This window comes from Talpa occidentalis, unplaced genomic scaffold (genome assembly GCF_014898055.3).
Source record: "Talpa occidentalis isolate TD23 unplaced genomic scaffold, MPIMG_talOcc4v2.1 talOcc4.8, whole genome shotgun sequence".
Classification (NCBI taxonomy): Eukaryota; Metazoa; Chordata; class Mammalia; order Eulipotyphla; family Talpidae; genus Talpa; species Talpa occidentalis.
In genome coordinates this window covers 12,162,320-12,188,839 of record NW_023605194.1, presented here as the reverse complement: position 1 = coordinate 12,188,839, position 26,520 = coordinate 12,162,320, and the positions used below count along the sequence as shown (strand labels likewise).

Sequence of the window (26,520 nt, the reverse complement as noted above, 5' to 3'; positions counted from 1 at the left end):
TTAGTGGTGTGTCATGGCACAAGTGTGGCAGTTCTTGATGTGTTGCTCAAATGTTACAGTAAACATGTATGGGGGGCTTCTTAGTTCTCATGATATCAACTCAAGCAGCATTGAGCTCAAGGCTAAGGAGCTCTGCCCCAGGGCCTGCTGGGACAGGCAAATGGGCTAGATCCACTGTGTGCAAATGATATTTTCCACCATTGACCTTCTGATTGGTGGAAAGTTTGTCAAGCAGTGATTGGTTGAATTTCAGACCCAGGCCTGGCTTGCCAGTGTGGTGTCACGTGGTCTCCCCTACAGGGGCTCTGCGCATGCCTGAGCTCACCAGCCCCACTGCCTGCGCCACAACCAGTAACCCAGACTGAGGGTGCCTCCATGTTTCTCTTCCTTTTTTATTTTCTTTATCACATGCAAAATGTGCACCATCCTCTGAGAATCATCATCCAGGCTCTTCAGTGCATTCTGCTGCCAATGTGAAGGTCTAGCGGGCTGCAGACATGTGGTCCAGCCCTGACCTTCCTTGTGCTCTCCATCACCTCGGCAGAGGGCTGAGAGACACATGCAAGCTGGTTTGTGGCTTCCATTGACCCCTCCCTGCCCTTTGACCCTGTGGTTAAAGATCAGTTATGGGCTAAGTTGGCGGCAGTCGGTGTGGACCCGGCTATTGATGCTCACACAGAGGCCGACTGCAGACTTCGGCAGGGTCAGGAGTGCTGGGCTTTTCCCACTTCCAAGGGAATCTCCAGGAAAGTAAGGAAGCCTGCTCTCACCCACGCATCCCTTCTTTTCAGTTCATTCCTTAATCACTAGTCAGAGGTCAGGACTCAAGACCCACAGACTGAATCTGCTGCACAGACAGATGTGCTTTGTTTGGCCACCCAGTGTTTTGGAAAACTTTTAATTAGTTGCCAATATTTCAGACTTGGGAGATTTCACAGAAAGAACACAATTCTGAATCCCACTGGCAAATCAGAAGATCCAGTCTCGCTGAGCTCACTAAGAGTCCCAACAGCAGTTAGCAGTCAGCAGCAGCCCTCCCTTCCCGTTTAGAAAAAGGGCCAAAACCACTGGTTCTCCCAGTCCCTTTTCCGACACCTGCAACCTTCAGAAAGGATCTTCCCTGTCCTCCCTGCAGGACTCCTGCCTTGGTTGGAGAGAAGAGCAGCCGCATTCCCAGGCCAGCAGGTGACATGGCTTCACCTGCACAAACCTGGGGATCCTGCTATCTGATCTTCACCCCACCCCACCTGCTTCCCGCCCAGAGAACTATGAGTCAACCACTCTGCTTATCGTTACTAAGCCTTCAGAGGAGGCCCTTTTAACCTGGAGTTCACCTGCTCAGAAATGATTCATACTGCTTTGGGGGATGTAAAAATCAGTTAAAGGTAAAAGATTGTGAAGGCGATAGCGTGGCTTGCACAGGCAGTGCTGGGTGTCACATGCACTGTCCCGCCAGGAAAAGAGAGCAGCCAGGGATTAGCATCGGCAGGAGGCCCTCCAACTGAGCTGGGGGACAAAGAGAGGAACATTGTCCACTGAGCCCAGGACTGGGGTCACCTGATGGAAGCTGGGACGGCTTTGGGGGCTGTCTGTTAGGAACCACAGTGGAGACAGAATTCCTGGGAAGGCAGAGAGAGGGAGGCAGAGCAAAGTGACCAAGGGATGAGAAAAGGATCTGAGAAGAAGGAGCCCCAGGGTGGAGATCCCACTCAGTTTGCTGCAGAACCAAATCTGGAGGAGTAAGAGAAGCTCTGATGTTTTGATCTAGAAAATGTAACCACATCCCTCAAGAGTTGACAGAAATGCGGCTGATAAACCTCTGCCAAAATATTTTCCTCATGACACTGAGACTGAAAAAAGGTGTAAATCCGTGACTATTGGGAGATAAGAATCTAAAGTTGGATCTGGCAGGAAAATTATGTCAAAGTGAAGGCAGCCTGGTATCTACCAGTGTGACCTCAACCAGCCGTATTCCAGAGGCATCATCTTGCCTGTCAAGGGGTGTCCCCAGGGAAACTAACAGAACTGGAAAAGTCTGCCTCCACCTTTCTGGGTAACTGAGTAGCAGCTGACGGCAGGGCTCACAGGTGAGTGACTCAGCTTGGACCAAACAAGCCAAGCTAATTGGGGCCGATGCCTGGATTTGCCCTGCAGGAATCTCAGAGGAATGAATCTTCAGGCTTCCCAGGCCAAGATACCTGAAGTGGGGGGTCTGTCTGCTGGGGACAGGAGGGGCAGCAAAACAAGGAGGCATTTCAGGACATGTTGTGGGAGATTGGTGAATAATAATAGGAATGGAATGATAATAATTATTGTAGTGCTTTACTAAGCAATTACCCTTGCCGAGCACTGAACTAAGTGCTTCATGTTGATTAACTCGTGTATTTATTAATATAATTCATTGACACAGGTACTGCTGTTAATAGCTCCATTTTCCTGATGAGGAAACCAGAGCATTGGTTCTTTGGAAATTTCAGATTCCTTGTATTGGTACTTTTGTTTTTCCTTTAACACAGACGACCGAAGGAAGATGGCCCACTTTTCATTTTGCCAAGAATGAAAGGGTAATTTCCAAGTACATTTGTAATGTCCAAGTAAGAAAACTGAGAAAAAACATGGCGAGTTTCTATGCCCGTTGCTCCATAAAACAAAGAGCATCTGCTCACAAAGAGTAGAAAGAGCATAATTTCTGAGATTATGCTGCAAGGTACGCTCAAGGTTACCTGCCTGGTCTGCAGTAGATCCTGAGTTGAAATCCAGATAGTTTGGTTCCAAAATGAAAGTTGCTGGTCAACTTGACTTCTCTATGGGGTGAAGAGGGTGGAGGGCCCCCATCCAGCGCAGAACTGGGGATGGCTCGTGCAGGAGGGCAGTAAGATTGTCTCATGGTACAGGGACAGAACCCATATTCACCCAGGGCACCAGTAGGAGGTGGATGAGAGACAGTCAGAAGCACCTAAAGTTGGTGGTTAAGTGTAGGGGGGGGGGGTCGTCCTGCCTCACACACCAGTGATGGTTTATCTTGCACTGAGAACCTTGCCAAGGTCACCGATTGGGCCTAGGCCATCAAATCTGGGTCCTAATAAGGGTGGAGATCAAACAGCATGATACATGCAACACACATCCAAGACAAGAAAAAATACTCTGCCTTTTTTAGTCTGTATAGAAGTTGTATCGTTGCCCATACCCCTGCAGAGAATAGTTGGGAAACATTCCTTCATTACATTTCATGAATGACCGAACTCAAGAACAGAGCCCCTTACTTTAGTCCCTTCTCAAGGATACATGGTGAATCTAGCTGATTCTCCCATCTGATGGTCTTTCCTATCTAGCCTGCTATTCTAATGGATGCATTAAATTAAATCTTCAGTGACCTGAAATGTCCCTTGGCTGTATAAAGGGTGATGTAGATTAATATAAGATCATGTGGCACAAGCTCACTGGGCCATGGGCAGGCACATGGGCAGCCCCAGAGGACAATTGCCATCCTCTGTCCCCAAGTCTAGCGAGGAACCAGGTGGTTGTGCATTTCCCCACACGAGAGAGGCTGAAATGTCTCAGCCAGTGGTGCCAGTGGCGGAAGAAAGCTGATGAGATAGGCAACTAAATCAAAATGAATGTTATCTTAATTTACTGTGTATTTACATTAGGCACTAAGAAAAGAGTTCTCTTTGGTTAATTAGTGATCTGTACTGTCAACAAAAATTACCATGTGCACCCGATTACTGTGTCTAGGGAGTCTATAAAAACGAAGATGTCAAAGAATTAGCCTTCCAACACTCAAGGAGTCTGGTAACGAACACATATATACTTTTGAGTTCTGCAGGGGTGGAGGATAAGACTGGAGATGTAGGTTGGGGCTTCAAGTACCTCCTTTGTAAAAATGGGGGTGATAATAATAGACTCCAACTCAAGGTTACAGTGAGGGTTCAGCAAAGCATAGGTCAGAAGATGCCAGAACAGCACCTGGCCCAGAGTAAATGCCCAGCTCATAGGAGCTGCTGGTGCGGGTGTTGCTGGACTGTCTCCATTGTTGTTGGTGTTGTTGCTGCCTCCATCACCATGGACACCACGCTGTAGGGGCCTGAGGAGGAATCCCCAGGGAGTGCAGCTGGGAGGGATTTTCCAGTTCTATGGTTCACAAACTTTCACATTTCTTGGATCGGGACTTTTTAAATAGAGGACCGACAAAGGTTTGTTCAGTTTTTATTTTGCCAAAGTAGAGTAATTTCCAAGGAGAGAGTACATTTCCAATGTCCAAATAAGGACATTGGGGAAAAAAACCTGCCATCTACTATCACTGTCACCCCATAAAATAAAGGATATTTGAACACTAAAACAGTAGAAAGGACCAGCTCAGAGAAAAGGGCAGCCTTTTAAGTTGAGTAATTTTGTTTCCAAAAAAAAGGAGCCTTCTCTGTGGCGCTTCTTGCATCAGCATCAGCCTGGAGTTGGGGACCACCCCTCCTCCATCGGGGCCCGGGCCTCACTGCATTTCACGTTGAAGTGGGACTGGTTTGGACTAAGTAAAAGGTGGGGCCGCTGCTGGGTTCTGTGTTCCTGCATTTTGTCACCCAGTCCGTATTGAATGGCCACTGTGCACTGCGCCAATATGGCCCTGGTTACGCAGATGACACCTTCAGTGACAGAGAACAAGGACTCAGGGGCAGAACAGGCTCGGGCTGTGCCCCAGATGGTTGGGCCTTGGGCTTTCTGAGTCCTCAACTGTAAAAGGAAGCATCTAGACCAGGGTGTGGAGACCTTTTCCTCCTCTAGCAATCTGCAAACTGGTGAGGGCTATGAGTGCACCTTGCATCTTAGCACATCATTATTTCATTCTCTCCAAGTTCTTTCCAAGCCCTTTGATGGAAGTGGGCTGCCTTGATCCTACCTGAAACCCAGCAGCCAGCACAGCCACTGTCCAGAGCCCCTGACATCGAGTCCATACTTAAGAACAGCAGTGGCCCTGGTCCCAGGCTGAAATTTAATGTACACACTTGGCAGCATGGCGTGCAGTGTAACTACATATCACTGATCAAAACCCATCAGACTTATGAGTGGGCTCTGACAGGTACGTGTTGGCTGCCTTCCCAGGCTGGGAAGGTATCCCCAAGCCAGCCAATGGGGCGCCGTCTCTGGCGCTTTTGATGTTCATGCCTCCACCTCAGTGAAGGGCCTGCTGGGGAGTCCAGACAGACACCGGGCCAGTGGCAGGAAAAGCCCAGGCTTGGGGAGGCAGCAGCATCCTGGACTCCTGCCTCCACCTTCCCACCAGCCTCTGGAAGTTTCCCAGACAGCTTGTCCGGCATCAGACAACTTTCCTCTTGTTCCACGCCTTTTCCAAAATGGCATTTCCGCTCACAGAGTCACTTCCCAACTGCACCCATGTAAATAGCTTTGACTTTTCAAAGGCCTTATAATCTTTCACGAGCTAATCCTCCTCCCAGGGGTGGTCGGTGAGCTGGCTGATTTTGCTTGGGAAGAAACTGAAACCCAAGTGTCATGGAGTGACTTGCTCCAGGTCACCCGGGCAAATCCAGGATTGTGGGCGCAGAGCAAATGGGCCCGGTGCTGGCGTTACTCTAATGACGGCCTTTGTTGTCAGTCTCCTGTAATTGATTGCTCATTGTGAGACGTGGCAGCTCCCACAGGGCAGGGACTCTGTGTTTCCTTTTTTCTTCTGAGGGACTTGGCCCCACCCGCCAGACCCTTCTGGTCCCGGAGCCACCACTTTCTCCAGAGGAGGTCAACCCCTCTTAGCCCTTTGGGGGCTGCTAGACCAGACGTGGCCAGCGGTCTGTTTTGTGTGGCCCTCAGGATTAAATTGTTTTTTACATTTTAAATAGCTGAAAAAATACCAAAAGAAGAGACTTTTTGACTAGTGAACACTTATATGACCCCAAAGAAGGTTTCACTGGGACACATTTGTCTTCACTCACTTGCCTGTTGTCCACAGCTGCCTTTGTGCTGCCTGGACAGAGTTGAGGAGGGCAACAGGGACTTTATGACCCACCAACCTGTAGCATTTACTTTACAGGCTGTCTATGTTCTCTCCACCCTGTTCCTGCCCCCAGAATTCATACATTGAAGTTCTAACCCTCAGCACCTCAGAATGTGAGCTTATTTCAGAATAGGGTTCTTGCAGATATAATTAGTTAAGATGAGGTCATGCTGAGGCAGGGTGGCCCCATAATCCTGTACAAGGAGTGTCCTTATAAGAAGGGACATTTCTTCATAGATACTCAAAGAGGGAGAAGGTCACGTGATCACAGTGATGTTTCTGACAGCCAAGGAACCTTGAATGTTGGTTGCCAGCAAACCTCCAGAATCTGGGACAGGCATGGAGCAGATTCCCCTTAGCACCCTTAGAAGGACCTCACCCCTGCTTACCCCTTGATGCTGACTCCCAGCCTCCAAAACTGTGAGGTAATACATTTCTGTGCTTGAGCCACCAGTCTGTGGTACTTGGTTATTGCAGCCCTAGCAAACCGATACATTTATTCTCTGGCTTTTGACCAGAAAAGGTGGCTAATCTCTGTTTAAGTAGGAATTTGGAAACGGTGAAGAAACTGCAGTCCTCACTCAGGACCTAACTAGGTATGCTGGGCTCAGCTGATGGTTCCTGTATCCTCAGGAGACAGGTCCTTGCTGGAGAACAAGCTCAAGCCTTGTCCCATTCCCTCAGGACTCCCAAATAACTGGCCACTCTGAAACTTGGGTCAGTCAGGGTAGACCATTCAGGGTGGATGTTGGCTTAGTAAGTTGGCCCTGAGAAAACATCTGGTTGTCTTCCTACTTTATTTTTTTTTCATTTTTTTAATAAATTTTATTTTTATATTCCCCATACAATTGCAATCCCCTTATTTTGACCCCAATCCCTCCCCTCCCCGCCCCCCACCCCTCATATAGTGTCTCTGGTTTATAGTTTTTTGTTGATTTTGATTCTTATAGTTATTCATTTTCCTGGTCCCTTATTAAAGTTTTCTAGATTCCTGCTATGAGTGAGACCATCCGGTATTTTTCTTTTTCTTTCTGGCTTATTTCGCTGAGCATGATCTCTTCCAACGCCATCCATGTTGCTGCAAATTGCATGTGTTTATCTTTTTTGAACGATGAGTAATATTCCATGGTGTATATGGACCACATCTTCTTGATCCAGTCATCTATTTTTGGGCATTTGGGTTGTTTCCAAAGCTTAGCTATTGTAAATAGTGCTGCTATAAACATAGGGGTGCAGGTGCTCTTTGGAACTGATGTTTCTGTGTCCTTTGGGTAAATACCTAGGAGTGGAATTGCTGGATCATATGGAAGCTCTATGTTTAGTAGGTCCAGAAATCTCCACATAGCTCTCCATGTCTTCCTATTTTAAATGGCTTATCCCAGAGGGCAGAGTCTTGAGGAACATGTCCCCTCAGATTTCTCATCACACAAAGCTTTGGGCAGCTACCTGCTTCTGCTCCTAGGTAAAAATTCTCATCTTAAATGAAAGAAACAAGAACTCATGAAGGTGTTGAGCCCCATAGCTATCTGCAAAGCTTGTAAGGAACAGGCTGGGAGGAGGGAGCTGGGACTGTCCTGGCCTCAGCAGTGGACTTTGTGCAGATCCACAGTAAATGTGCCCTGTAGCATTGGGGAGGGGGCCAATGCATGGAACACAGTCTGTCCATAAAAGGCAAGACAAGATGGCCAGGTTGAGAGCCTTATCTGGATCTGAGAACTCCATATATTCATGTCCCAGGGCTGCCATAACAAAAGTCCTACAAACTGGATTTTTTTTTCACAGTTTTCTTATAGTTTGGTAGTTTAAAGTATGAGTTTGAGTAGTTCAAAGGCTCTCAGGATTCTCAGGAAGAATTTTTCCCTGCCGCTTGCAGAGTCTGATGATCCCAAGCATTCCTTGGCTTGTGGCAGCATCTTCCCAGACTCTGCTTCTGGTTCTTAAATGGCCTTCTTCTCTGTTGCTCTGTGTCCTCTCTTGAAAAGACACCAGTCCTTGGAACTAGGGTCAACCCTACATCTTTGATGATTTTCTCTCAAGATCCTTAATGACTTGCATCCACAAAGACCTTATTTCCAAATAAGGTCATGTTTTGAGGTTCTAGGTGAACACAAAATGGGGGCGGGGGGGTGTTATTCAACTAACTACAATCAGTATGGTTGAAAGTGAGAAAGTCCCAACCAAATATGCTAACAGGAAAAGGGAATTGTTTGATTTATATAACTGGCAAGTTTCTATGTGACTTTTAAGTTTCAGTCACACAGAAGGATCCAAGGGTTCAAATAATGTCTTCAAGAACCTGCCTCTTTTTCTTCACCTCTTGGCTCAGTGTTGCTCTGGGTTGACTTTCTTCCCTCATGCAGTTTCCCTTCCTAAATAGTGTTCATGGCCCCCAGCAACTCTAGGCTTCCATTGTCTCTGCAGTCAATCCCTGTAAAAACAGTACCTTTTTCTTGATTTTCCAAGAAAAATAATCCCAGAGCACCTTATCTGCTTAGGTGGTATTCCAATTTCTAAACAAATTCTGAACAAGGCATAGAGAACTGTAATTAGCTGGGCTTCTGGGTCATTTGTGTATCTGTGAGGTCAAAGTGGGACCAGCCCCCCTGAATTCCTGGGGTGAAGCTGGGCATTCCTCCCAAAGATGCAGGGCATAGAAGACCCTGGATGGGCATTATCAGATGGCCTAATAATCACACAACTCTAGTTCGGAGGCAATCATGGACTTAGCTTTGAAAATAATGCTTCCAATTAAAGTCAGTGAGAGGTTGATATTAACCATTTCTCCTACACGTTTGCTTGTCTTTGTGGTGATACTAACGTTGAATTGGATATAGAGCTTGAAGAGCCTTTCCTGAGGCACTTGGTTTGGGAAAGATCCTAGAGAGATGCAAGTATTGGCTGCTTTGTACTGAGTTTACAGGTGCTCTCTTGGTTGCTAATTGTCCTGCCAATTGTTTCTGTTCTGTCAGACCCCAAAGGTGGGGCATCATTATTCAGGCCTGGTGGCCAAGCGGGAAGCGTGTACAGGACGGGGCACTGAACCTGTGGAGTGTCATGCTCTCACCAGCTAATGAATGCAGGCTTGTAAAAGGTTTAGACACTGCTGGCATCCTTAATGGGAGGGTAGCTAATAGCTAACTCCTGAAGCTGTGCTTGTCTACATGTAGCCCTTAGAAACCAGGAGGAGGAAGAACTACATGAAACTTTAGGCGAGCACGCGTAGGGACAGTCTCTCATCCGAGCCTGTTTTTGAGAATAGCTGTGCCAGGTCTGTTGGAGGCACTGGGAATACAAAAGACAAAGGGAAAACAGACCCTAGAAGGTCCACTTGTTAGTGCAGAAACCTCCACAGAAAAAGAAACTTGTGAAGCCATGTGGAAAGAGAGATGCACAGGGAAACATGAGAGAGGATGTGATGAGGAAACTCTTGGAAGAGGTGGAGAGGAAGTGCATTAGATCAAGGACTTGGTTTTGGAATCAGAGTGAACCAACCTAAAAACATCAACCTAAAAAAGACCTAACTCACACTGCCTTGAAAAATAAAGTTAATTTATAGTCTCATAGAACTAAAAATCCAAAAGAAGGGTGGTATGCCAATTTCTGAACAAGGCATAGAGAACTGTGATTAGCTGGGCCTCTGTGTCATTTGTGCATCTCTGAGGTCTGAGTAGGAGCGGCCCCCTTGAATTCCTAGAAGTTCACCCTGTCTTCAGGGCTGGAGTGCCATTTCTCTCCCATTCTTTCAACTCTGCTGTCCTCTTTGGGTCAGCTTCTTTCTTAGGTTGGTGTCCCCTGGAAACAAAATGTCTGCAGCAGTTCCAGGCCTAACATCCAAACACCACAAATCCAGATCACCCAATATTCCAAGCAAAGCCTCTGAAATTCACTCTATTGCATGAGTCTAGGTCATATGTCTACTCCTGGTCCAGTTGCTGTAGCCAGAGGCATGGCATACACTCACCATCTTGGCCTAGTTCACAGCTCTTCATTGGAGCTAGGGATGGCGTCAGATGTTTGGAATGGAGAAATGAATGCAGCCAACATCTGTCAGACATGGGGAGCAGAGTGTGTAGGTAAGCTTTCTGAAACGTTATGTGTGACACATCACTCGCCATTCATCAACATGGTGGCATTTATTATAACTGAAAGAAGCTCCCAATCTTCCATGAAAAGTGTTATAACCAATGTGGATAGAAGAGGAGCCATCTTTTGAAAACCAAGGGGTAAAAACCTATTGTTAAAGGAAAAAGGTCCTATCAGCTTCCCTCCTGCCTTGACTCTGAAATACCTTAAACCACAGAGCCTCGTTTGACTTGGCCATACTCACCGTCTCATTGGAGAAAGGGAGGTGGTACAATATCAGTCAGGATAGCTTATGTTATGCTGCTATAACAAGCAACCCGCAAAACTCATTGGCTTCATACAAGCCCACTGTAGGTGAGTCTCTGGGTGAGGTAATGGGCTGACTCAGAGATCCAGGCTGAGTCCCCACCATCCTGTGCCTGTGTTCATGCAACATACATCCAAAATCAGAACTATCAGGGAAGAGACAACTGCAAAGTGAATTGCCTCCCCCTTGGAGTGAAACCCAGCCCTTTGGCTCACATTCCATTGACTAAAATAAGTTGCATGGCCACGCCTAATATCAAGGGACAGGTAAGTGCTTCAGTGCCTAGAAGTAGAGCAGACCTGGATACTGGTGAATGCTGGTAGCGCCTGCTGCACTGGGCTCCTTAAACAAGAGCAGAGCTGTGTCAGGTGCTGCTCCTGCCTTCTTCCCTTGAACGGTCTTTCTACCATTCCGATTCTGGCTGCCACACGCAGGAGCTTGTTTCTGGAGGGGGAGGAGGCTGGCAATGGAAAGATTAGCCTCTCCCTAGGTTCCACAGGGGGATCAGTATTTTCAATAGTACTTTGTGAGTTCAGCCTCAAAGTAAATGGTTAATTCATCTTGTATCAACAGCACTGTGATTCATAATGTAAACTTGGAGAATCCTTGATGTTTCGGCCCACATTCCTTTTAATTTGGCTCTGCATTCTTTTAAAGCCACAGTGTGCTCACTTAATAGAATGCAGCATGCAAATGCACAAGTTTCTGCCTGGAGGCAATTTAGCCTGGCTGTTTCAATGGATGTCTTCTTTCAAGTGTATATTCTTTCTTAAATTATTTACTGGGTAAACACACTTTGCATTCTCAAAAGGGAGATTAAGACTGCTTGCTGCAGACCTAGTTGGACATAAAGGCCCCTTGCCTAAAGTTAGAAGGAAGTTTCTTTGGGCTTCCCCCAAAGTTCCTGCTCCAGCTTACTAGCTGGGAACCCCTCTTCCTGGCTTGTTTTTCTAATTCTCTCCAAACTGCATTCCTTTCTGCTTTGCCTGTAGCAATACCTGCTGGCAGCCTCTGGCTGAGCCAGTACTCCAGGCTTCCTCACAGATGGACCCACCAAGTGCCTGCCCCTCCTGGCTGGCTTGGTCTTATCCACCCAGGGCACCAACAGCTCACTTCTCTGGTCCTTATAGGGCCTATATCTGCCCAACACTTTCAGGTCCAATGCTGGGTTGCTGGGCTGGCCAGAGTCGAACGTACTTTCAACTCTGTCCTAACTCTTTATTTCTCCCTCTATACCTTTTCTCTTAAATACCTGCCAGCCTTTGGTTTGAAAACAAATGCTCTCTCCCACCACCACTGACTGGTGCTTTCAGAGGCATGATGGTCTGAGTTTCCCTCTTTGGGAGTAACCTTCAGCTTTTAGCATCAGTCTTTCTATGCAGACTCCCTGAGATTCCCCTACAAATTAAGCCTGCACAGATTTCTGCTCCATCCTCCCTGGAAAGGAATAATTACAGTGACGGCAGGACCGCCTTTCATCACCACGCTGTGGACGCGCTCTTTCCAGCCTGCGTGCCAGTTACTGTGCCGTGCGCAGGGGCCACCAGGCTGCAGACCCTGTGACAGCACCAAGGAGAGAGTGGACAGTTCACTCTTTCTGGCCGGCTGTGACACAGTGGTGAGGCCTGTGGGATGGAACATGTGTCCAGTGAATTGAAGGCACGAGCTGTGAGGGGAGATCAGTTGTGAAGCTCCCCTTTGCCTTGAGATGAGGGAAGCCCAATTAGCAAAGGCCGGGGAAGAGCTGAGGATTTCGGGATTCCCATGGATTCATTTTTCTAACCATGCCTCCGATTAAATAAGTAACACCCACAGTTAATCCTTTATAAATTAGCATCATGGATGCCTTGGGGCCCTCAACCCACAAATAAAATGGTTGTCAACCTAGAGACACAAGACTGTATATTACTTAAGGCAGAATTTTAAAGAGTTTTCATGCTTTTAATCTGTTTCACCGCTGCGTTTCAATTTTGCTGATTTCCTTTGCATGTCTGATGCGGGTGACTGTGGTAAATAGAGATTTTGACAGTGACTTGGGCAAACGGGATATGGAGGGGACAGTTGTGCCCCTTCCGGAGAAAGGGAAGGATAAGTCAATTGAGTTTTAAATTCAGCCGCCAAGCAGCACTGATCCGTGTTCATAATTAGCCTCCCTTTAACAAGCTAGGAGGTCCCCGTTTTATTTATTTATTTGGGGGACGGAGTATCTTCCTGCCTCCTGAGTAAATATGGCCTGTTAAGTCTGAATTAGCTGTCAGCACAGGAGAATTAATGTCGGGGCGCAGCCTTTCTAGTGGGGACGAGGAGAAATAAACGAGACAGTTCTGAGCTGAGGCTTACTTGATGAATGAGGACCAAGAGGATGATTCATCTCCTTCCAGCAAAGTGGACACAGGCACTAAAGCAGTTTTGCGGAAGACGTGTCAGCAAATGTGATCATTTTGTAACCTGTCAGGAGGAGAGAGAGCTAGTCCTTCCACGGGCCTCCAGGGACTGGGCTTGTGTGATGGGACCGTCTCCATCCATGCATTTAGGTTTGGGGAAGAAGGGGGTGGCCAGGAGGGACCCCCACTGCAACCACAAGGATGTCATCATCCTTCCTAGAAAGAAATTCATCCCGAAGCTGGAAAAGGCTAGAAACACCCTTTCTTCACAAACATTTGAAGTAGGAAGGTGGGGTCTCTGTTACAGAGGGGGCCTGGTGAGCCCCACCCAGCTCGTCCCTGTGAAAGTCCTTCAGGCCCCCTCCTACCCCCCCCCAACCCCACCGCCGCCGGTGCAGTGTTCTTGTCTAGACTAAGGCAGCAGCCCCTTTCCTGCTTGTTGTCTGAGGATGAGCGAGTGGGGTTTGCCAGAGGGTGATCAAGAACGGACAGGGGTTAGACCAACAAGCAGCCACTGTCCCTGTTTCTGCATCTGGTTCTGGGAGGGCAGACATGGGTGAGACTTTGGACATAGCTCCCTTTGAAAGTCTCGGTAGCATTCTGATGTTCGACCTCTTTTTTCAGAATGAGGTAACAAATTTTGAAACGACTTCATCAGCAGCTCTGCATAGGCACTGTGGGGCTGCGTCTCCACCCTGGTTCTCCTTCCCAGTTCCAGCTCCCAGGCGGAATCTGGCAGAGCCAGAGCTGGGGAGGTTAGCACCCCAAGAGATGAGGGCTCACCACCCCAAAGCACAGGAGGCACCTGGGTGCTTGGGATAATTTCTCATTTCCATCTTTTTTTTTTTTTTTTTTTTTTTTGCTATGGAGCAAATGTAACATTTCCTCCTGGCGTCACACACGGAGCATGAGCCCCGGTGACAGATGACGGTTTCACAGCCTGAGCTGCAAGTTTGACACTTGCTTCTTAATCCTGTCATTTTCTTCCCAAGTCTCTCTTTGACTTTTCCCCAGGTATTTTTGTACAGGTAAGTACCTTACTGACATATGTTTCCTTAGAGTCTTTTACTGTAACAGGAAACACTGGAAAAAAAAAAATCGAGGCTTGTATCACCTTTTAAATTAAAAAGAGACGCTCACAAGGGGCCCTTGATCACTTAAAGATTACTACGAGGCACTCCGAGCCTCGGAAGCCATCGGGTTCCCTTTAGCTTTGCAGCAAGCGTTTCTCCGAGTGAAGCGGGATGATCTCTGTGGAATCATTTGTGCATCGTTAGTAGAACCAAAAGGCTGCTTGGTCACACCCACACAAACGCGCACGCGCGCACGCGCACACACACACACACACACACATGCATGTTCATACATACACATGCCACCTCCCTCTCCCATCTGCAAAGCCATCGTTTGATTTGCCAACTTGATCTTGGATGATCTTTGCTGGAATGTCTTCTATTCATCCGTGTGATTTCTTTTTCCTTTGCTCTCTCCTAGAATCATCCAGAGCCGCATCCTGCTCGTCATCCTGGGCATCATCCTGGTCATCACCATCCTGACGGCGATCACTTTTTCTGTCAGAAGACACTGATGTATCTTCCTTGATAAACAGCAACCATGGGTCGTTCTGAGTAATTAAGACAAAATGGTCATATGAATCATTCTTTTGCGCTGACAGGCCCTGAGTGACCCTCCCTCTCCCTTACCCCTGCTCAGCTGAAGTGCAAAGAGTGTACAAATATTTTCTATTCCTGTTTGCATGTGGGTCGGTTTCCTTTCCTAGGTTTGTCTTCACCCAGATTTGTTTTCATTGGGGCAGGCGAATGTTTATTTGCCTTTTTGGTGATTTCATCTATGGACCAAAATAGCCTTGGTGACATTCTTCCTGGTCCTGTGGACATGTCAGGGGTCATGGTTTGGGAGGGGGCAAGATGAGTCAGCCACGAGGGCTGCTGAGGGGCGGTGCTGTTTGTCACATGGCTCTTATCACTGAATTGTCCTTCTGTGATGTCTGAGGGTAAAAACGCATTGAAAAGCAGGAGCCAGGGCCAGTAACTGGCCATAGCAATCCGACCTGCACCCACCCAGGTATAATGAATATAGTCAACCTGCCTAAGTGCTTTCATTTTCAAAGTGGGCATTTAATGTCAGTTGTGCAGGAAACAGACGTAGCACTTTCCCTGTTATTCTAGGCATAATTATTTTTTTTTAACCCAAGAATATTTTTGCCTGAGCCTGCCCAATATCCACTTTTCACAACTTGGATTACTGGCTACAAGAACAATTTCCTTGCCTTCCAAAAATTTCATACAGCCCAGAATTTGCTGGCAAAGTGAGCCCAGGCACCATATTTCATTGTGACCTCTTCTCCCCTGACCTGTGTAAGCATCTCTGTATCCTTTCGGTTGTAATATTTTCATGGCCAAAAGCAGCCCTCGTACATGCAAAAGGTCTGACAAGGTTCTCTCCACATCCATTCCAGTATGTAAAGACAACATGAATATTTCAGGAAGAGCAAGAACATGACTCCGTCAGTGTGAAATTTCAAATGTGACTATAAATATGGTAGAGTCCTAGAGGATAATCCACTAGAAATAAACTGTGGAAAATGCCCACTAACCTCCTTTGAAAGAACAAGGGATTGCCGCGTGTTACAAAAGGACAGCTTGGGTTTTCACTAATAACTGTTAGCAAAGCCTTCCGGAATTCACTGTGTATTCAAACCTCTAACATGCTTTGTGATTTTCTTTGGTTTTTTTCTGTCCGAGGTAACCAGGAATTGCGTTCAAAATGAGTTCATTTATGATCAGGCTTCAAGTTGCCCAAGCTGAGGTCATCTTTCCCCTAGTCATAAAGCAAAATGTATTTTTCTTAAGACTTCATAGACACTTCCAGGGTTCATACTCTCTTTTGAATATAATTGGATGCTTTGAATCCTTGAATAGCAAACCTGTTCCCTTCATAAAAAATGCTAACCACCTATGCCCATGGATTGAGATCACCTGGGTACAGCACTGGATTTTTTTTTTTTCCTCCCCAACCCAGAAAGAGAACCATTATGATTTAGACAGGAAACGCAGAGTGGTAAAATCCACCCGAGAAATCATACTTACCGAAACAGGCCGGGGCCTGCATATGTGCAGATAAATCATTTAGTATTGCGTAAATAAAGCTGCAGCCTTTACTTTACAGGAATGGTGTGGGATTTTGGCAGAGCCAAGTAGGACATCGAAAGAATAGGAAGGTGTGCTGATTTTCCTATCAGCTTCAGGGATCTCTCCCCACAAACATCCTTAATTCTGATAACGGAACTCTGAATGTGCTAAACGGAAGAAACCATTAAGAAGCAAGGAAACCACCTCCTCATTTGAAACACTAAAGCTCGAGAAGGGTTTCCACCTCTCTGATGGCTTCCTTCGAAACTGTTGGTTACTGAAGTATAGAAGCAGCTACCCAGCTGCCCCCCTCACACCTCCAGACTCGTGCCAAGGACCCCTAGCCTTCCGGGTTGAGCTGATCCTCCAAACTCGCTGGCCACAGTGTCCATCACTAAGACCATGACGTCATGTAGAAGTAGATGAAATGAGGAGCAAGGAGCCCTTTCTCACTTCTTAATGGCTTTGTCCTCCAGATTCTATCTCCTTATCAGCTCTTGCCTGAGATTTTACCCCATTTCAGCCTCAGGAGTGGAGGAAGGTAAACAGATGACCTTTGACCTGTTAGCTCCATCCACCACCCCCCCAGGGACTCCTAAGCCTGGGGTCAGGAGCGCTTTGTGAGGAAGCTGCTCCAAAGCCCCCCCTAGACTCCCGCTTGGCCCTCCCGTTGCTGCTGGAGAAGCTCAAAGGAGCCCCAAGGGAGGCAAATTGTCCCTCTTCTTCCCTGCTGCACCAGGAAAGGCAGAAAACCCACAGTTCCAACCAGGTCAAAAATCTGGGAAAGCCTCTAGGAACTTAATATGTAGACTTCAAATGATTTTTGATGACTATTTCTCAAGTTGAGCCTTTGTTAAAAATGATATTGGGGAGGTGGGGTACAGGGGCGGGATAAAGGTGAAGACTCAGAGAAGGAAGAAACCCTGGCCGTAAAAAAATCACACCGACCAGGTTTCCGGACAGAACAAATAGAGCGATGCGACCGTGCTCCAGAATCCAAAGCAATTTCATTAAGGTCTCTTAAGTTGTAAAGAGTTTTAAACGTTCCACGTTGCAACCGAACGCCTGCAAGTGCAGCGAGCTTGACGTCAGCTGCCGGGCCTGGGCTGGGAGGCCATTTGCTATTCTGTTTAAGGCAGGCTGGATTGTCTTATTTTGGAACCAGCTTGGTGGGGGGTTTGCTTTGCTACTGCTTCTGAGCCCTGAGCTTCAAAGGCTGAAATTAATGGTGAACAAAATTGTTCAGCTCTGGCCGTCCCATGCGGGGCAAGCCCATTGAGGGTTATCATTAAGTAAAGAAATAAAGAGGGGGGGAAAAAGCCTGCCTGTTCCAAAAACCTCATCAGATAATGACCTCAGTGATTGGGTTTTCATTACCAAACAGCATCCAGAGATTATCTACCCTGTCGAAGAAGGGGTGGGGGGGTGGGAGAAAGAAAGACAAGCCACTGTCTCTCTTTCCCTCTTTCTGCCTTTTTTTTCTTTTTCTTTTCTTTTTTTTTTTTCTTTTTGCACATCTTTTCTTTAAAACTGTCAGATCATCTCAGTATTTCAAATCCGAGGAAAACAGCCTGCCTGCTGCTGTATTTGAAGTTGTAATGGTGTCAAAAAGTCACGACTGACTGACAGCCGTCAGTCCCAGAGGGGCTCATTAAATCATAAAAACTTGACAAGGAAATAATTGCACATCGCCAGCAACTTGGCGCCTGTTTAGACGTTTTTATTTCCTTTCATTATTAGTCCCCACCATTACGTTCATTAACAAATTGCATTAAACAACTGTTAAGGGCTAATGATTTGTTTATCGCTTTTTTTTTATTATTATTATTTAAACATTAGCTGTGTCATGTGGTACCCCAGCAGCCTCTTGCCATCATCTGACTGAATATTTTTTTCCACTCCGAGCTCTGGGTACTGTTGGAATATGAAATAGATTATTCATTACTCTCCTCTTTGCCACTGATTTGGTTTCATGTAGCGTCTTCCACAGAGAAAGATGAAAACTTGTCAAAAATAGGTTATATCTTATTCGAGGGGGCAACAATAGCAGCAGGTACAGGCACACTTTAATATTTAATTAAGGTTGATGTTAACCCCTTTAAATGACTTTAGCTGTAAGTTCCATTCAAATGCAGGAGAAAAAAATAATTGTTCTTAATTTGCAACCTGTTCAGCAGGCATTCTTCATGGCGTGAGCTAGAAATTTGCAGTGGAATTTTTAAATAATGAAATTTCCCATCATAAATATGTATAGCCATTTGTCTACGTAGTTGAGAATTAACTACAAACCATGATTTCCTCATTCCTTTGGTTGAACGGGTAGCCTCGTGGTGTACTCGGCGCTTGGGAGTAGAAGTGGCATTCCTGGAAGAAAAGTGTCTTCAGAGCCAAGGACTGATGGTGGCTTATGGCTGGGGCTGTGGGTCCCCCGTCTTCCCGTTCACTCAGCTGCCCTTTTGGCAGCGTCTGTGGTTGGAGGACTGTGGTCTGGAGGACTTCTTAAAGAAGGCATGTGTGTCCAGCCAGCTGCTGTGGGCAGGGGTGAAAGGGATGTCTGAGTGTCTCTGTGAAGCGGATGAGCTATTGCCAGCAGTGCACCCCCCATAAACAACAGGAACTACGCTTTGTTGGGAATGACCATACACCATCAATGACTTGTCATTGATGAAATGATTGGCTTTTCCTTGGGCTATGAGATCGAGGGTAGAAGATCCATCATCAACCCAAGTCAGAAGTCAATGGCGTTCTCCACCCCACAACTCCTGGCAGCATCTGGTTACCCTGTTTGATTCAATGAGTTCACATAACCATAGAAACTACTCTCAGAGGCCTGGTTCAGTGGTTCTTCAGGGTTGGAAAGTTCTGGTCAGTATCAGAGAATGGCAAGTACCTTTCTCCCAGCTTATTTCAACTCCTACCAACCCATCTGCAGACAGACAGACCCCTTAGGCAGCTACACCATAATGTGAAGGGAAGAGATGGCACATGTTCCTGGCTCAGCAGAGCATCTCTCAGCATCACCCACCCAAACATGATGGTCCTGCAGTAACCATGGCAGGAGAGGGGTCAGCCCAGCAGGAGTGAGCCAGGTGAGTGAGGCCTGGCTTCAACCCTCATCATTACTATAGGTGTAGAGACAGCAGACATGCCAGGGCCAGGGGATAAGGATCTGGAGCCTCTATTTCAATCCACTTCAAATTAGCCACCTGAAACCTAGCAGTCTTTGGGGTGCCTGAGTCCTGGCCAGAGTCATCTGACCAGAAAGCCCATTGAATTATTTATCTAGAAGGAAGAAAGTCTCTGAGGTGACTCAGTCCAAGTCCTAGAGACACAGGTTGAAGATACTACTTGAGAGGAGAAGCCAATCCTCAAACATAACTTTACTGGACCCCAGGAGACATTCCTGTTTGTAGAGTTCCCGTGGTCTTCTGAGTTCAGGCCAATGGTATCTGCCAGCATCTCCCCATATTGTGTGACAGTCAGGTGACTTATAGATAAGGTGCCAGTCTTTTCTAAAATGGGACCCATGGTTTTATGGACAGCTCAGAAAAGTGCTCAAAGCAGAGGCACTATGCCCAAGGAGGAGGACATTGAAGGATAAGCAGGAGTAGCCAGGCCCATGCAGGAGAAGAGTGTGTGTGGTTTGAGCCAAGGCTGGATATGGGGCCCTGAAATGGGTGACTGAGTCAGATGCGACGTCCTCGCATGTAGTGGAGATAACACAAGAAATACTAAGGGAGACATCTCATCTCTATTAGGATTCCCAGACAATCAGAAGGTGAATGTTCCAGAGTCAGCTTAACAGAGACATGTAGGGGAAAAAACAAGATGGCGGGGCAAACCAAAATGGCAGGGCAAACCAAGATAAATAGATTGAGAATATAAGATAAGGAACAAATGGAGTGCGGTTAAGAGTAGATTCCCTACAGAAGAGAGAGTTAGGTGGCTCATTCCAGGGACGAGTCAAGAGAGGCAAGTAGACCCCACTTTGTCCCACTCTGGACCCATCATCGCCCTTCTCCAGGAGGTTCCAAAGAAGGAGAAGGATAGGGCGCATGTCTCCTGGGATCGGTGCCCAAATCAGACACGACCCTTGTCGCTGTGCTTTGCCTGCTCCAGGCCGCTGTGGGAAAAGTGCCTTCTCATCCTGATTCACCTCGTTATTCAAGCCATGTAAGAACGAAGGCATCACAGAGAGAGGGGGAAATGCCACGAAGCAGAGCTCTGGACTGATTCTGTGAACTCCTGCACCCTCCTTCCCTTCATCCAAACAAGGCCCTTTGGCGTGAATAATAGCTCGCTGGCCCTGAAGCCCGTATTGATCGCTGCCCACGCAGCTAGCCGAGTGCTGCCTGGACTTTTCCTGGGGGCAGGACAGCCCGCTCAGCGCAGCCCTCCTCCTCCCCCTACCCCCACAGGTGTGTTCAGGAGGGGGTGAGGGGGGCGTCCTCCAGCTCAGTGCTGCTTTGTTGCCTCGACTTTTTTTTTGTTTTTAACTTATTTTGCCAGGAAAAGTAGATGAGTTGGAGAGAAATATTTTCTTCATGATGATGCCCCATAGAGTTGAGAGTGAATTTATCCTCAGGCTCCGGTTTCTCTCCAGAAGGTTCTGCCAAAGACCCAGGCCACAAGAGCACCCCGGCTGACATTTTGGAGGCCTGTTTACTGCATGCCCAGCATTGGGCTAAGTGCCTGAGCGTGCTGTTCAGCATTTCTCTGTGAACGTTCCCTGCCTTACATGCTTGGAAGGGAGAAGATTCTCACCTCCCTGTGGGGCCCGGCTCTTGTAAAGTTCTGTGGGGAGCCGTCAGCTACGGGTTGGTAGAGACACAGGACGGATGCTGTACCCCAAGCTCCTGACCACACTTGCCCCTCATCGCTCTTCTGGGCACAGGGAATGGCCAAGACCTTGGCCCTCTGAGAAGTGTGCTGTTGGCCCGGCTCCTGCAGGGTTCCCCCCAACCCCGCCACGCTGGTAGATCCTACCTGAAACCCCACCTTTCATGGTTCATTCCTTTGGCTTCTGACTTTGAACCTTGTGAAAATGCAGCTTCCTTTGCAGTCTGCTCAGACTCCGACCCAGCTGGGTGAATTCTCTGACACGTTTATAAGGGAGATTTTGGATTTGAGGGAGGAGAGATCCACCATGTGAGAGAGTAGAGAGTGGCCTTTGGGAAGGGGGTGAAGTTTCCCTGAACCACTTCCCCAGAGGTGTCCCTGGGATCTGCTGTCTTTTGGGTTTATGAGCAGGTTCCAGGGACCACAGCCTTGCCCAAGAGGCCTGCACACCCCGGCCGGGGCCCAGGCAGACACAGGAGGTCTGAGAACTTGTGGGCTCCAAGAAAAGAGGTGAGTGGTATAGGGATCCTCTGTACGTCACAGTGATGCCACTGAGAAGTGAGAGAGCTGGCAGATAGGGGCGCCTGGGCTCTAGCAAATTGCTCCCCTCAGTGAACTGCTCCAACCTCCTCTCGCCCCAGCCTTGCCAAGGGCAAAAGGAAGCATAGGCTGACACAGGGCACCTTTTGACATTTGCCCCATCCAGGGGCCCCCACCCAACAGAGACACTGTGATTATCAGAGCATCTCTATTAATTTCTATCTCTTCCTCATCCAAGCCCACGTACCCCGCCCAGCCCCCCAAGAAATTACAGAGCTTGGGGAGCTGGACGGCTCCAATGAGCTCATTATTGACCCAACAAGACTTCTAAATAATCAAACCTTCCGCTATTAGACGCCTGAGAGGTGTGATCAGATTTATTCATTCAGCTATTCAATAAATGTTTAATGAGCATCTATGTTCCAGGCCCCAAAGTCACCTGATAAAGAAGATAGATAAGAAAAGATAGTCCACGGCCCTGGGCCTGGAGGTCAGAAGCAGTTTTCAGTCCCAGTGTCCTGACTTGCTGGGTTTCAGGCAAGTCGTTCTCAGGTTCCAGAAACCAGCATGCATGTCCCTGCATCTGCTGCCCTGGAGATCAACGCCTCATCTCCATGAATTGCTCGCAAAGCCCATTCCAAACATTGGTGCTGTGTGTTCTCTCCTCCTTGTGGTTTCCATGACTACATTTGCAAAATTGCCCCCCTGGCACACGAGCAGGGTTGGCCTTGCCTGTAAGTGGGTAATTCCCCATCAGCACATCAGCAGCGGCCCCAGGTCAAGGACCAGCCCAGGAGAGGCGGGGAACAGGAATGGGGGCCCTTTAGACTAGACTGACTTGGAGGGTTTTTTTCCCTGCTTATTAAATGATCAAGGTTTGACTTGGCAGGCAATCGGAAACCCAAAATATCATAAAAGGGAAAAAAGTTGCCGCATGGCTGAGAGGCGCACCCCGGGAGTGTGGCTGGGCTCGGCGGCGAGGTGAATCACTGAGCAAATGGAGCAGGGGACGGCTTCTTTCAAAGGCTTCTCTCTCCTTCTTCTCCTCTATCTGTCCCCCATGCGGAAAGGCGGGAAAAAAATAGAAGCAGAATCCAGATTTGGGCTTGTGTTTGCATCGATCACCCCCCACACACACACCTACCCCAGCGCCCCCAGACGGTGGGGGAACTTTGATTTCTGGGCACGTGGCATTGGGGGGCCAGAAAGCAGCACGCCCACCTCCGGAGGAAGATGAAGCCCTTGGGGTGGGAGGGGCGGGGTTTTGAAGTGAGATGTGGGCTGGGTCTCCCCTGAGCTCCATGCTGGCCACCTCAGCAACAGTTTGCATGGCAGGACCAACCCAGGGGAGGCGCTCGGATAGGAGAGCCCTCAGCCACGTGGACTTCAGGGCCTCTGAGCCAACCTGCTCTCAGAGAGGGCGTGTGGCTTGTTTAAGAGCACCCAGCCAATGGGTGGCAGGGCCGGGAAGAGAGGCCATGTCTTCAGCCTGCAGTCAGGCTGCTCTCCTCTGCACCAGGAGGTGTCACTCCCACAGCGACACGTCCTGGAAGCCGCAGCCAGCCGCAGGGCCACTGGCTGCCGAGGTCGAGCTGGCTGGCGAGGTCGAGCTGGCTTCCTCAGCACTGGGGCTCATGGTCCTCACTTACATTTTAAAAGCAACGTGCACAGAGAAGCTCGGCTCTGTCCCTGGAGGCAGGGACCATTTTTTTTTCCCTATAAGTAAGTGTTAGATCTTTGCTCTTTTTGAGGAATTAGCAGGGGATACCCCAGGTCTCTTAGCTGAGCTTCTAGCGTTACCTGGGGAAGATGTTTCTGTCCTTGAATCCTCCAAGGCTTCTCACCCACCACCATCACTAGCCACCCCCCTCCACCAAAGGAATCTTGTGAGAAACAACTGAGTAATCCTTTGAGGCACTCCTGCCCCCCGATGCTGAGTCCACAGGGATGCTCAGGAAGAGACCTGGGCCACAGATGCTAAGGGACCTTCAGTCTTGGAACTGAAGAAAACCCTCGAAAGGCTCCTGGGTCCTGGTTGTGGCGGCTGAAGTACATTCACACCTGGAACCATCGCCAGGGAGACCCCAGGAGACTTTGCTGTTTTTCAAAAGTCTCCCATCTCCATGCTGAGCTGGGCCTCCGGTACCTGAGGTTCCCCAGGCAGAGTGTGGGCTTGTGCAAGACAAACCTTGCTCCAGACCTTGGCTCCTCATCCAGCAAATGGGAAAGTTGGGCTGCAAAGTCTGGGGAGGCACATCTCCCCCAGCTCCATCTAAGGTAGTGAAAACAGAATGTTCTTGAGAGTGCCCAATGGCTGCCCCTGGTGTGTGGAACCTACTGGAAGACCAGGAAAGATTTGTCCATCTTCTGAGTTGCTTAAATACAGGGCCGAGGTCATTGTCATGGATGTGTGGGCAGTAGAGTCCAGAGGGCAGCGCCTTCAGTGGACACCACACTGGGTTTAATGCCCTTTGGTTGCCATCTCTTAACACAGTGAACCTTTGAACAACGTGGGGCACAGCTCCCAAGTGGTGGAAACTCTTTGTAGCCCCGATGCACTGGTTCTCCATTCGGGGATTCTACCCACAGACATGAACAGTTGGTTGAGGCCATGAATATGGAACCTGTGGACAGAAAAATTACCTAATATGGGTGGCCCCTACAATTCGAACCCATTTTGTTCAAGGACCAACTGCAATTTTATCTTGGTGATTGTGTTTTGTAAGTGAAAGCCAGTGGGACGAGAGTCAGGCGTGGGGGGCGTGGAGCCAAGGCTCCTTTGTAGCGCTGCCTCCCATCACCTCCCTGCTTCCAGGGTCTGCTTCTCAGCTGCTTGCTCCTCCATCCCCTAGAGCCCAGTTCCAGTTCCTCTTGGCTTTCTCCTCCCCACTCTACCCAACCTGCCCCTGTCCTGGGCACAGCATGGTGGGGGGGGGTGGAGCCGGGATTGGGCATTCACACACCACAGCATCTTTGGATGGTGCATGGTAAGCAGCCCCTGCCCTGGGCTGGGAGCCTCAGCATATTTGGTGGGTCTCAGCGGGAACAGGCCTCCAGCCTCTGCCCCAACCCAGTACACAGAATGCCAATGCACCCCAGCACAAAGGCTGCTGTGCCCCTGGGGGCCCCTGTGCTGGTTGGGGCAGGGTTCTGTGGAAGGAGAAGATGCTGGCCCTACCTTGTCCCAGATGTGGTCACAGCATGTCTGTCCAGCTCCAGGGAGGAGGGGGGTCTGACCTCCAGGTTCAAGTGCCAGGCAGGCCCAAGTCACAGGCAGGGCCCAATGCCTGTGGGGTCTCCACTCCCCCTGAGAGAATCCCTGTGCCTAAGAGATCACCCCATGGGCAGCTCCATGTCTGGGGCAACCCTCTCTTCCTTCTAGCCTTCCTGAATCTGGCTGGTCTCCTCTGGCCAGCTCGAGGCGCTCTATGAATATAGTGTATAACTGGTCATTTTGATGTTTGCATTTAAAACTTAAAGGGCACAATATAAATGAAGGATAAGACTGATGCTAATAATTGATACTTGGTCTTTACTTAGAGGGACATTATTAGAAAATTTAAAATGTCATGGCAGGTGGACAGAGAGACCAGGAAAGAAAGGAAAAAGCTCTTTTTCTTGTTGTTAGGTCAAGGGGCCCCACGTTCTCCTTTGGCTGTGAACCTGGCAACGATGGAGCAAGTCCTGCCTGCATGAGTCACTTTCCCTCTTGGGCACCCCTTCCCTTGGGAAGAAACCAGGCTGCTAATGTGCCTGGTTGGTCACAGGCACATTATGAACATGTACTTGGATAAAACCCGTGAAGGAGATTTAGAAGCCAAAGTATGATGCCAATCCTTGGCCGTGGGGCCACAGCCCTGCTTTCTTCAAAAGGGGTTCAGCCCCCCCTTACATAAACATAAAACACAACTCTCAAGTCAGTCTCCCCCAACCCAGGCCTCCTCCATTAGTGTCATGACTTAAGACCAAAGCCCCATTCCAAAAGCTCCCATACACACAGAAGAGACACTTAAGCACTGGAGAAATTTAATTTGGAAGCTGAGGAAGTTGTGAATTGGACAGACATCAGCTGGCCCGAGAGCCGGGGCCTGCAAGTGCATCCTTGATGTCTGCTCCATCCATCTTATTTCTGGTGGGGCCCAGGGCTTCAGCTTCTCCTCCAGGGGAAGGTGTCTCCATTCCAGGATTGTTTCCAAAGCTGTCCCTCATGATCATGGGGGTTTCAGGGTAGCCTGCGGCCGGCCTGGCTTGACCTTTGATGACTCAACTCTCCAAGGGTTGGACGGGTCCACGTAGCAGCCTCGAATATTCTGTGAAAGTGCCATCACTCACGTTGGGAAAACACTTACCCAGTGAGTCTGTTTAGCTCCAGTTGCCTCAAGTGGAGTTCAAATATGAAATCACACAGTCGGTGTCATTTCAGGAGAAAGGAAGAATTGGTGGCCCCCATTTGGCTTCTGTAGCGTCTTCCAGTCCCGGGTGAGCTCTATCATTTTCAAGTTTTGTTTTTTTTCAGTTTATCTTATTTCACTTCATTTCCTTTTGAGTGATGTCTCCTGGCTCCAGCTTCACATCCTCCAGATAATTCATTCGGCCTAAGAGCTGCTCCATAGTGGGATTAGAACCTGTGTACTACACAGTCACTTTAAACTGAGATCTGCTAATTAATCACTCTTCTCTGTGTAACTAAGCGATAGCGCGCCTTCCCCGAGGAATTGCAATTTCATGGTTCCTAATGGCGGTGCGATTACATTATCTGGATCACTAAGACTGTGGGTGTCAGGAGCGGTGCCGGGACCTGTCTCAGGAATGGGGAGAAATCACTCCTAAAGCAGGGGCTGCAGGGGGGAAGGTGGAGTTAGAATGTCTTCTAATTTTCACTGATGTACTGCTGTGTCTTCCGTCTCATTCAGACCTTAGTTCAAGCTCCCATCTTAGGCCTCTTTCCCCAAAACTAAGAGTCACAGGATTATTTCTTGGGAGGAAAAATTCTATTTATTTGTTGTATTCCACAGAGTAATTTATTTCCAGCATTTATTTTCATTAGATTTCTTGGAAATGTGGTTCTACATATCGTTAGTACAAGTAATACATTTTGATTGTTGTTTCCTGAACTAACTTGTATTATTTGATGAGTTAAATAAAATGCCTAATTCCAAAGTCTGCTGTTCCCATCTTTTGCACTTGAATTATTCATCTTACTTCCATCCCCTT

General features: G+C 48.2%; 1 protein-coding gene across 4 annotated transcripts in view; it reads left to right on the top strand.

The window, feature by feature from the left end:
• Positions 1-17,327, top strand: part of VTI1A (vesicle transport through interaction with t-SNAREs 1A) — a 322,364-nt gene extending 305,037 nt beyond the window's left edge. For 2 of the 4 annotated variants that reach the window (XM_054690630.1, XM_054690632.1), the window contains one exon: positions 14,270-14,307. Coding sequence is in view for 1 of the 4 variants with exons in the window: in XM_054690631.1 (XP_054546606.1) it covers positions 14,270-14,363 (94 nt within the window). In the remaining 3 variants the exon portion in view is untranslated. Of the gene's footprint in view, positions 1-14,269 lie in introns of all 4 variants that reach the window. The other 2 variants (XM_054690631.1, XM_037497303.2) reach the window with 2 other exon arrangements.
• Positions 17,328-26,520: the final 9,193 nt, after the last annotated feature.